The sequence below is a fragment of the Urocampus carinirostris genome, chromosome 10, assembly GCF_059441175.1.
Source record: "Urocampus carinirostris isolate Australia breed hairy pipefish chromosome 10, RoL_Ucar_1.0, whole genome shotgun sequence".
Classification (NCBI taxonomy): domain Eukaryota; kingdom Metazoa; phylum Chordata; class Actinopteri; order Syngnathiformes; family Syngnathidae; genus Urocampus; species Urocampus carinirostris.
Window position 1 is genome coordinate 6,440,706 of NC_142358.1, and position 12,516 is coordinate 6,453,221.

The window sequence follows — 12,516 nt, forward strand, 5'->3', positions numbered from 1 at the left end:
GAAATAATATACTCTTTAAAGATAAATAAAGTTGAGTTTAACTTACTTTTGGGAGATGCACTTTAAGAGGTCCTCCTCCGTGGTAAAAAGTGGCCAAAAAAAGCATTCCGACATGCTACATTGGTGGCAGCGGTGGGATTACGAGCAGGTGAAGGAGAGATTTTTACACATGAACTATGAAAAGGAAGCAGATTTTTTTACTTCCGTGTGGATGCTTGGTGACCTCTCACAGCACCACACGCCAGTAGCGGCGGAAAGAAGCACTACAGTAAAATCCTGTACTCAGAAAAATGTGCACAGAATACAAAATTTAACTTACAGCAATGTCCGGATATTTTTCGACATCCCGGATTTTTTTTTCGTATTTACTGTTTTAGGTAAGTTAAATGGTCGTAGGTAGAGGAGCGTCTGTATCCCAAAACCATAAAGCAGAGGTGACTCACCAGTATGTCCCCTGGCCGTATGGGTTTGTTACATCAAGGAAAATTCATAGAATCCGACAATATAAAATATTTACAACAAAACACACGATAATGCTGACAGATAAATAGGAATTTGCCTCAAGTGTTTCTGCTTTGTTAGATGTTGCTTCTTGGAATCCATTTTTTTTTTCGCCACATCATTTCCATTAACAATTACACTTGTAAAATTATTCCCCAATATGGTTGTTAGGGCTTCCATTTAGATTGACACCTTTTTCATGATCAGGGTCCGTCCATGCTCGTTCTACTCATGCACAAACGCAAAGTTACATTAAACTTACATTAAACGTCTACCTTGCCACATATATTCCCCCTGTCTCACTCTTACCTTTACTGCTTGGGTGCCCCTGGTGGCTGTTAGAAATGATGCATTAACTAGCCGCCTCGTTTCATTAAAAAAAAAAGTTTCCAGTTTACGGTATTACTAATTTTATGAAATATTTTTCTTCCATTGATATTTTTTGCTCTTTTTCAGTATTTTTATTTTTTCATTTTTGTAGAAAAACAAATTAAGAAAAAGACTAAAATACAAAATTAAAGTAAAAATAAATGAATGATCCTTGGTGACCACAAATGACAGGAAAATGTTATTCTGTCAGTTTAGGCAACTTTATAATTCAGGCTGCTGTTTTGATTAGAAAAATATTGAAAGGCAATAGAACTTTTTGGGTGAGAGATATATTAACTAAGATGTGTTGGTGCTTTTAGGAAAGGTTTAAACGGATATTTTTTTATGCAATGACTAATAACATTTCTGTTGGTGCTATTAGGTTTTGTGTGTAGAATTTTGATGGGGAAAAAAGAAATCCAATACGCAAAAATTAAAGCAGAGTGAATCATTTCTGGCTGCACGATTCAGATGGTCATTATGTGACTTAAGAAAAATCCCTGTCTTGCACATGGCCTCACTGTGACCCCCATCTCATCTGCATAATTTTAATTTGTGTCCATTCTCCTCATCGTAATCGATTGAAGCCAGCATCACCGTCCGGTGCGATTGCCACCATGCTTCACCTTCATCCTCACTCATTTCGCCCTCTCTTGTCTCCAGAATTCGGGCCACAAGGACTGCGAAGTCCAGTACGCGGAGCTGGATACTGCAGCCTTGGCCTCCTCCCCGAGCCCGCGAAACTCCGCTCACTCTGGCCCCGAAGACCTTGTCGAGTATGCAACCATCCAGCCTAGCTCACACTAGCGCATGCCATTATAGGCTTTTCCCTCAGACTTTGGCCTCCAGGTACACAAACCGATGCACTCCTCCTCTTTATCATCCTCTGACTTGCACCGACTCCCCTTTTAACTCATTCAGTGTCTAACATTTAAATATGATTTCAGAAGTATTATCCCCGAGTGCCAAAACATGAAAATATAACGTAAATATTTTAAAAAATATAACGTTTTCGACGCAGCGCATCAGCAGGTATAAAGCCTCTGGGAATTATCTCAGTATGGTAAATCATAATTAGATGGAGTGGATTTGATAAGAACCCCGCTTTTTAGGGTTGCTTCCCGTATCCAGCAACTGAGAATGTGTAGGCAGGCCCGCGTGGAGAGTTGGAGTACTAAACCAGTGAGTGAAAGTTTATTCCTTTAAAAACAAGAGGACGTAATCCCACGTCATCTCATGGTCAGAGAGGGATAACATTTCGTGCACGTACGCAGGAACATAATCACCATGGTGACTTTACAGCAAACATCTTGCGTCTAAAGGCTCTTGCAAAGTTCATGCATAGTACATACATCAGTTCAGTATTTTTGCACTAAAATGTTATTTTGCGAGTAAAGTGACTTTATGTTCATGGAAAGCACCAAAGTGAAAGGTCTGCTCGATATCATTCCTTTCATAAATGCCACTTTTCTTTTAAGTTTGTGTAAGGTAATTTTCAAGCAACCTAGCAATATTCATATGCAGTTTACTAAACAATGGTAATAGCTAGCAACATTCTTTTTTATAATGAAAGATGACGGTTAAAGCTTTCCTTTGAAATGTTCGATGCCTATATAGCTAAACATTTCTGTAGGCCTTCAATAATGAGTCAAAAAGGCAAGAATTGGTTGGCACCAGCTCATCCCATTTGAGAGAAACGTCTGGCATTGAATGAGTTAAATAATATATGCGGTGAACACGCCCTCCCTTCCCCATTTCATCTCCAACCCCGCTGTCCACCTTCTCCTTTGGTCCTGGCCGACTTTTCATTTCTGGCCTCTGCAGAGTGATCCCGTTGGTCCGTTATTTCAGCTCCGGTGGCTCGGACGTGCAGTTTGGCGGTAAAAGCGGAAGACAAAACTAGCCTGTTAAAAGTCGGTGAGGGCTCATAAAATTCCGCGCGATCGTCCGTGGACGATCTTTGTTCTCAAAACACACCTCTGTAACTCTGACTGTTTTCCTTTGAGATTAATTATTTTTGGAAGAATCTAAAACTGTTCTGACAAAAACAAGAATACAATAGACCGCCGGGATATGACATTAATCCTTTCTGAGGTGGAGATCACATAGTGAAATTGCCATATAGCAGGGCAAGAAACTTTTGTTAATTAGTTCCTATCATCTGTTACCACAGATAAAAACATTTAAATATATATACTAAAAAACATTAAAACTTATTTTCATCATTTGGTTACAGTCAAGCAATTTAGCGAGTTCACGGATTCTTGTGCCTTTTTCGTATTTCTCAATAATCAAAATATTTCTTCCCATGGCTAGCATGTATTTGCTTCTCCTTTTAGCATCACTGCAAGCCTTGGGACAATAGAGAATAAATACAGTATAAAAATGCAGAATTGTATTGCACTAAGAAACGGTGAATTCTTTACAAGATACACAAGATTCTGAACTGAGTGAAGATAGATAAATGCATTGTGGGAAGGTGTCCAACCAATAGCATTTTGGCATTTTTATGATGCCATGACGCATTTATGTGACGTCGACCAAAGGTAAGCAGATGTCTTGAAGACTTAGACAAAACAACAAAAATGTTAATTGTTTAGTATAGTGTGGGAAATGCCGTGTAGAGGGGGCAAAAACATTCCAAACCATAAAGGGAACTCATCCTAAGGTGGGGACGCAGTATCCTAGGGGTCTACTGCATTGGGATTTTAATGACTGTGAGTTTTCGGAATAATCACAGTCAGAAATGTCAATGAACCATTCGTGGAAAAAAATTGGTGCATAAACTGGGCAAATGTGTATATATATATATATATATATATATATATATATATATATATATATATATATATATATATATATATATATATATATATTATATATATATATATATATTATATATATATATATATATATATATATATATATATATATATATATATATATATATATATATATATATATATATATATATATATATATATATACCCCATGGTTGCCTACCAGGTAGGGTTGTGGGGGTACTGGAGCCCCATCCCAGCGATCTCGGGCAGTGGGCAGGGGACACCATTAACTGGGTGCCAGCCAGTCGCAGAGCAGGGAGATAACTGACTTGCTCACTTACATATTTTTGAAATGTGCCGGAGTGCCCAGAAGAAACTCACGCAAGCACAGGAAGAACATGCAAACTCAGCACAGGAAGGATGGAAGCTGGATTTTATTCTATGCCCTCAGAACTTTGCTGCAGACATGCTAAACACTCAGCCGCCATGCTGCCCCTCTATTTCTATTTATATATATATATATATATATATATATATATAAATATATATATATATATATATATATATATATATATATATATATATATATATATATATATATATATATATATATATATATATATATATATATATATATATATATATATATATATATATATATATATATATATATCAGTGAATCTGTTTGTTTGTCTTATTGGAGTTTAAATATGGCCTACATTTTTCAAAGGCAGTCAGGTAGGATACGACAATGGATATGACAAAAAAAAATGGACTCAGCACTTTTGTACCTCATGTCCTCCTCTTCAAACTCCATCTGAACTCAAGGCCCGGTCACACAGCCTTTCACGGGCGTATCGAGGCTAAATCACGGCCAGAAATTTCTGCCCATGAAGCAGACGCTGTTGGACGCTTTTGAGATTGCAAGACAGACGAGATACAGCCGTGCTTTACACGCCGTAAGAAATTCACACGCGGTTGGCCGCGCGAAAACGTTTTGCGCTGCTCAAAACTTTAGACCATGGGTAACCGCGGGCGGCACAGCGATGCAGCCGCGGTTATCAGCGATAAGGACGCGGAACAGTTGCCGGAAGGACGCGGAACAGTCGCCGGCCAATTTTGCACATTTTCCACCGCGGGCAACCACGGGCAAAAAAAAAAAATCGCAAAATTTTACCCACGATACAGACGCAAAAGGCTGTGTGACCGGCCCTTCAGTCTTGCTTTGTTTGCTTTGCATTCTCATGTGCCAATGATTCTGCCCAAAAGGAAAGCCTTTGTCTCTCAACACGTGCAGGGGTACACAACCATTCTACTTACTGTGTGTATTATATTTTTATAACAAATTATCGTTGGACATTAAACTGATTTACCAGTGGTACATGCATCTGCAGATACAGATTAGAACACTCGTAAGTACTATCCATCCATCCATCCATTTTCTGTGCCGCTTATCATCATTAATGTTGCGGGGCGCTGGAGCCCATCCCAGCTAACTTCGGCCAATGGGCAGGGAACACCCTGAACTGGTTCCCAGCCAGGACACACGGAGTCATACAACCATTCTTACCTAGAGACCATTTGGACCGGCCATTTAACCTGACATGCTTAATTTTGGAATGTGGGAGGAAACGTACAGTGCATCCGGAAAGTATTCACAGCGCTTCACTTTTTCCACATTTTGTTATGTTACAGCCTCATTCCAAATTGTATTAATTTAATCTCTTATCTCAAAATTCTACAAAAAATACTCCATTATGACAATGTGTAAAGGTTTTTTTTTACTTTTTTTTAATTTATTAAAAACAGAAAACTAAGAAATCACATTTACATAAGTATTCACAACCTTTGCCATGAAGCTCGAAATCTAGCTCAGGTGCATCTTTTTTCCACTGATCATCCTTGAGATCTTTCTATAGCTTAATTGGAGTCCACCTGCAGTAAATTCAGTTGATTGGACATGATTTGCAAAGGCACACACCTGTCTATATAAGGTCCCACAGTATAGTGTGCATGTCAGAGCACAAACACCAAGCATGAAGTCAAAAGAACTGTCTGTAGACCTGCGAGACAGGATTGTCTTGTGGCACAAATCTGGGGAAGGATACAGACAAATTTCTGCTGCTTTGAAGGTCCCATTGAGCACAGTGGCCTCCATTATTCATAAGACATTTGGAACCACCAGGACACTTCCTAGAGCTGGCCGGCCTTCTAAACTGAGCAATCGGGGAAGAAGGGCCTTAGTCAGGGAGGTGACCAAGAACCCGATGGTCACTCTGTCAGAGCTCCAGCGTTCCTCTGTGGAGAGAGGAGAGCCTTCCAGAAGGACCACCATCTCTGCAGCAATCCACCAATCAGGCCTGTATGGTAGAGTGGCCAGATGAAAGCCACTCCTTAGTAAAAGGAACATGGAAGCCCGTCTGGAATTTGTCAAAAAGCACCTGAATGACTCTCAGACCATGAGAAACACAATTATCTGGTCTGATGAGACAAAGATTGAACTCTTTGGTGTGCACCGCTTATCACCAGGCCAATACCATCCCTACAGTGAAGCATGGTGGTGGCAGCATCATGCTGTGGGGATGTTTTTCAGCAGCAGGAACTGGCAGACTAGTCAGGATAGAAGGAAAAATGGATGCAGCAATATATAGAGATATCCTGGATGAAAACCTGCTCCAGACGGCTCTTGACCTCAGGCTGGGGCGAAGGTTCATTTTTCAGCAGGACAACGACCCAAAGCACACAGCCAAGATCTCAAAAGATTGGCTTCAGAACCACTCCATGAATGTCCTGGAGTGGCCCAGCCAGAGTCCAGACTTGAATCCGATCGAACACCCCCTGAGAGATCTGAAAATGGCTGTGCACAAACGTCTCCCATCCAACCTGATTGAGTTTGAGACTTATTGCAAAGAAGAATGGGCAAAACTGCCTAAAGATAGGTGTGCTAAACTTGTGGGATCATATTCAAAAAGACTTGAGGCTGTATTTGCTGCCAAAAGTGGACCAACAAAGTATTAAGCAAAGGCTGTGAATACTTATGGAAATGTGATTTCTAAGTTTTCTATTTTTAATAAATTCAAAAAAAGTTAAAAAAAAACGTTTTCACATTGTCATAATGGAGTATTTTGTGTAGAATTTTGAGATAAGAGATTAAATTAATACAATTTGGAATGAGGCTGTAACATAACAAAATGTGGAAAAAGTGAAGCGCTTTGAATACTTTCCGGATGCACTGTAAGTGCTTGGAGCAAACCCACGCAGGCACGAGGAGAACATGCAAACTCCACAAAAGGAATTTGCAGCAGCTGGATTTGAACCCTGGACCTCCACATTGTGAGGCTGTGGGCTAACTACCCAGCAGCCTAGTAATAGAGAAATTGCATATGCCTCAGACTAAGTAGCAGGTGTCCCTTTTCTAAGTAAATTCAGTCTTTTTTCAGTCAGCAACGCATGATATGATGATGCCTCTATCGCTCCCGTGACATGAAAGTGCTCCTGGGATTTGCAGTGTCGACTTTTCCGATTTGCTTACAGAGCAACCCCTTCGTTCCCCCATGTTTCACCGTTCGATAAAACCAACGCCTGATTGAACCTTTCGTTCATCGCCCAACATCACACCTTCCACTTTCAGGTTGAGGCTATTTTGAGTCGGAAATTATCTACAAAATGAATCAGCCGCCTGCTAATCGCTGGCTGATTGTGCGCGTATATATATTTTTTAAAGTGTCGCTTTGACAGACTTATTACATTATCAGATATTTGGGGGCCGCTGTACTTCAAACTAGTACAAAATGACTTCAAGGTGAGGCAGATTTCATTTAGATTACACGTCGGTTCAAATGTATGAGCTTGATAAAGTTCCCCTTCGTGTAACTCCCCACTTGCCACAACCCCCTGGTACTTCTGTTTGCTCAAAGTTGGAAAGAACTTTAATTGGAGTAAGGAAGAAGGGAGGAACTTGATAGTTGATCTCCAAAGAGTTGACGTGCAGAGGATGGAACCCTCCGTCGTGTGTTGGAAAGGTCCTCCCTCGACCCCCGCCTTCGGTCGACAGCTTGTGCCAAAGCGTTATCAGAATGGGATTGAGTTGATAGAATATATTAATGTGAATGTCAGCAGGCTGCAAAGAATTACATTTTATGAGATTGAACTGAAGGCTCACTGGGAATATATTCAGAATGTGCGTGGGGGTTTTCAAAGGGGTCAAATGAGAATTGAGAAAATAAGGTCCATTAAATGGTGTTTAACGTTATTTCAATGAATGTGTTTTTGAAATGTTGTCCGGTTTGCCTTTTTTGAGTCATATTTTGTACTTTTGAAAATGATCATAAGAAAAGGTCACAGACAGAAACATCTGCCAATTGAAAATAAATTGAGCACTGAGATGCAATTAAAAGCACTACTATGAACGTGAACTCAAAGAAATCGTTCAGATTACTCCCCCATCACCATAAATGTTACTCCTTACTCCAGCTCCAGCCAAACGTGTCGGCAATGAGGGTGATACAGGGTTGTAACGGATACTTGAAAAGTCTTAAAAGGCTTTGAATTCACTATTCTATCAATAAGGCCTTAATTGGCATTACAATGTCTTAATTCTCATCTCATCTCATCTCATCAGCCGTACCGCTTATCCTCATTAGGGTCGCGGGGGGGCTGGAGCCCATCCCAGCCATCTCCGGGCAGTGGGCAGGGGACACCCTGAACTGGTTGCCAGCCAATCGCAGGGCACACAGGGACAGACAACTCATTCGCTCATTCACACCTAGGGACAATTTGGACCGGCCAATTCACCTGAAATGCATGTTTTTTGGAATGTGGGAGGAAACCGGAGTGCCCGGAGGAAACCCACGCAAGCACGGGGAGAACATACAAACTCCGCACAGGAAGTCTGGTTTTCGAATGTTTTACAAATGTGAACAAATCAATAAGATGTACATATGTTTTAACTAAAAATATCTAGTAAGATTAATCAATTGTCTTTTTTAGTAATTCACCTATGTACCAACATTGCCTGTCTACAGTAACAGAACTATCAAAACGGGGATGTGGTTTCAGTCGGCCCTTTCAGAGAAGACACATGTCGTAGGTCTACCCACAATACACACAGCAACCATCTTGGGCCAGAAACGTTTACTTTAGACCATGGCAAAGTGTAAATGTGATGAAAACATGGTGATGACTACTAGGTGGGATTACACAACGTAAAGGAATCACACATTTCTTTACCTATTTTATGAAAAATAACATTGGTATGATAGTTAATGTATTTTTGCCTAGTATTTAATTCAATGTTCTTTTTACTGAATTAAAGGTTTTTGTACCACTATGAGTAAATACATATCACATACAGTCTCTTTTAAAAAAGAAAAAAGAAAACAACTGCGATTGGCTGGCAACCAGTTCAGGGTGTCCCCTGCCCACTGCCTGGAGATGGCTGGGATGGGCTCTAATAAGTGACCAAAAAGTACCTATCAGGATCAAATTGTTTGCTGATCCCTGTCCTAGCAGAATCATTCTCTTGCCCTCACCAAAGAAGAGGAAGAGGGGCGGGAACGATAAACTAGACAAAGTGTTAGCGGTAAGAAGTAATGGGATTGAGCCTAAGTAAGTTTAGACGAGAAGTTGCTTCTCATGCCAAAGTTAAATATAATAATTCACATACCGAAGTTAACTCTGCAAGGAACACAAGGACTTTTGAAACAAGCTCGTAGGTGTAGAGTAGAAATTACAAGCATCGAGTGCAACGGCAATCCAAACAATGAGGGCATAGTAGAGCCTGCAAAAAAGTTGAACATTCCGATTGCTTGGAAAAGTGTTGAATCAGACCATGCACTGGTTTTGACCTTTATTCAAACATCCGGAAAAAAAATCCACAGGGTTGTATTGCAAGAAATAAAGCAATTGTGCTCCAAGCTTTTGCATTCATAGTCCAATCAGCCTTTAATTCTAATGTTTTTACATGAACTGAAATGTTGCAGCCAAAAATGGTGATACATTGTGAAAGGCATCAAAACTGACAGCCGAAAGTTGTCTTACAATGTGCCACAGTTTTAAAAGGTCTTCAAGGCTGGATAGGGTTCCTGTCCACTTTTCACTCTCGTTTGGAAAATCGATGGCAATCAAACTCAGACCTCTGTGTTGGCCAAAGCGAGTTCATGTCTCCAAGTCCATCATTTTACTGTCAGAAAAGTAATAACCTTTGGCAGCAGGCATTTTTTTGTTTGTTTGTGAGTTGTTCTCACAAGTGTTTCTTGAGCTGCCGGTGGCAGAAATAAATGTACTCCAAAACGTTCATGTGGAACACTTGTAACCGTTTGACCTGATCAATTTCTCAAGAGAAAACCTCGAAGTATGTCTTTATAACCAGCACACAACACCTAAAGTACTTCAACTACATGTGTAATTTATTTTCTATACTTCATTAGAAAGATTTCATTCAGGCATCAATCCCATTGGTAACAAACTAGTGCCAGTATTAGGATTATGTAAAGTCTTGTAAACGTACACAGTAATCCGATTAAGATATTGGTTCGACAGCAACTACTCCAAATGCAATGGTTGAGTTTGAATGTTTGTGTGCACTCGTATTTTCCCTAATCCGGGATATCTTTATGGCCACACGGCACACTGGGACTTGTAGTACAGAGTCAAATGATACAAGCAAACTCCAGCTAACTCGCTAAAAGCCTCATGTACATATCCCTCATGTCTCAGGGATATGTACCTTTTATTATCTGCCCCTAGAGTGAAAATGTCTCATGTCTATCTATCAATATTTAAAGTAAGAACATGCTTCTGGCATGCCACCTACAAGCTCAACTTCTAAGCAGACGGGACGCACCAATGGTGCAAACAGGTACAGCACTTAGTTGGTTTTTGGGACATGATCCTTTATTTGATGTCAGAAGTTAAATGCGTAACGTTGTCGCTTCCGCTTTAACCATATAATTGGAATACTCTGAGTTATTCGTATGTCCCTGTGTAAGTAATCGATTCATTCGTATTGCTTGAAAAATTCAACTTCTCATCCCACTTGGACTACTTCCCGCACGGAAGCGTAGTTGGTGTCCTACTTTTCTTCATTTAATGTCATATTCTGTCTGGCTAATATACATAGTCGACTACGCCTAACTAATTGACCGCCAGTTTTACTTTGAGTGAATCTAACCTACTTATTTCACTTGTTGTCTATGTATCAAGCCATAAAGTCAAGGTCTTATATACTTTGCTTATCTACTATATTTATTGCGTTCCCTCGCTTTTTTGCAGTTCAACTTTTGGGTCCTCGGTGCATTGCAGATTTGTTTCTATTAATTTGTTTTGCAGATTTTAGTCTCTGATTTCCAGTATTACTTTAGAGAGCCAGTACATTCAAACCAAAGGAAATGCTGCCTTCTGTTTCCTGGGTGCTGATTGGTGGAATCCGAATTAATAGTATACGTACATGTCCAATAAGAAAAAACATTATTTATATGATAGGGGGGACAAACACAACCAACATCATTACATATATAGACTTGTTTTAGCATTTGATTTTTGAATATTACTAATAGATGATGTCATATATGTCACGCTCTGAAATTAACATATTACAGTGCAAAAACTATGCTCATTTCTGCATTGCTGGACATGGTTTTACAGAAAAAAAGCATACACCATATAATTATAAATGCAACTGTGATTTCCACAATACATGGATGGTACAACTGTGGACTTACATTACATATGGATGGATACAACTGTGGCATACACTATAAAGCAGGGGTCTCCAAACCTTTTCAAACTGAGAACTACTTTTTTACAATTAGAATTGTCTTTATTGTCATCGATATCAACATTCTGCTTTAATGCAACGAGATTAGACATGGCACTCCAGGGTAAAATACGTAATACAGAGACCTATGAGAGAAAAGAGATAAAAGTCAAGTCAAGTCAAGTCATTTTTATTTGTATAGCCCTAAATCACGAAGAGTCTCAAAGGGCTTCACAGATTATTACACTATATCATATCAGGATAAATAGGCCCAAAAAACAACAATTACAATATAGTGCTTAGAAAACTGTCCTAAGTTATGGTAATAATAGTAATAACAAAATTGCGACAAAGAATGAAGCATCGTAACAATAGTGCAATGAAAATGAGTACAAGAACATTTAGCATCAGCAATTAAAAAAAAAAAAACAAGATAATTCACAATGAATATATAGACATATATATCCATCCATCCATCCATTATCTGCACCGCTTATCCTCAGTAGGGTCGCAGTTGCGGGGGTGCTGGAGCCCATCCCAGCTATCTCGGGGCAGTGGGCAGGGCACTGCTATATATGGACAGTGACATGTTCGCTGTTGGGGCAAAAACAAATGGAAACAAGAGATTTACAATCATTCACATAAGACTTTTTTAGCGTGAATCATTCGTCTTTGTTACTGCAAGACCCCATGTGTTTTGCGGCATCAAAATTTATTGGTACAAAACTGTGTTAATTAATTGTCAATTAAAATAAACCTGCCACAGCCTTTGCTATTTTAGATCCTTTAATCATCGTAACTCGTCCGTCAAATAAAATCCATAATAAAGTCGGCCTAGCACGACGATGTAATCCATCAAGAGTTTGAAAGGATATGGCCTGTTGATCGTTGTAAGTGGTTACTGACTGTTTGCTGATGAGTTGGAAAAAGTAACAGAACAATTGAAAGTCCTGAGTGACTGTTCCCATTATCCGCTAGCAGCCACACAATCTGGAGACGTGCTACTTTCTCTGTCTTTTTTCCATTTGGGCCCGGCCGGCAAGTGTCAAGCCCCTTTCAAGGCAACGTTAACGATCCAAAAGCAGCTCACGTTCAGTAACCTCCTAG

General features: G+C 39.7%; 1 protein-coding gene across 7 annotated transcripts in view; it reads left to right on the forward strand.

Annotated features, from left to right (window-relative positions):
• The window catches only part of nectin1b (nectin cell adhesion molecule 1b), a 385,519-nt gene that overhangs the window by 305,783 nt on the left and 67,220 nt on the right, over window positions 1-12,516 (forward strand). For 2 of the 7 annotated variants that reach the window (XM_088345838.1, XM_088345837.1), the window contains exon 11: window positions 1,534-1,719. The exons of 4 other annotated variants lie outside the window; for them this stretch is intronic. In XM_088345838.1, coding sequence (XP_088201964.1) covers window positions 1,534-1,677 — 144 coding nt within the window. In that variant the 3' untranslated portion in view covers window positions 1,678-1,719. The remainder of the gene's footprint in view (window positions 1-1,533; window positions 1,720-12,516) is intronic. One more of the 7 variants, XM_088345836.1, reaches the window with a different exon arrangement.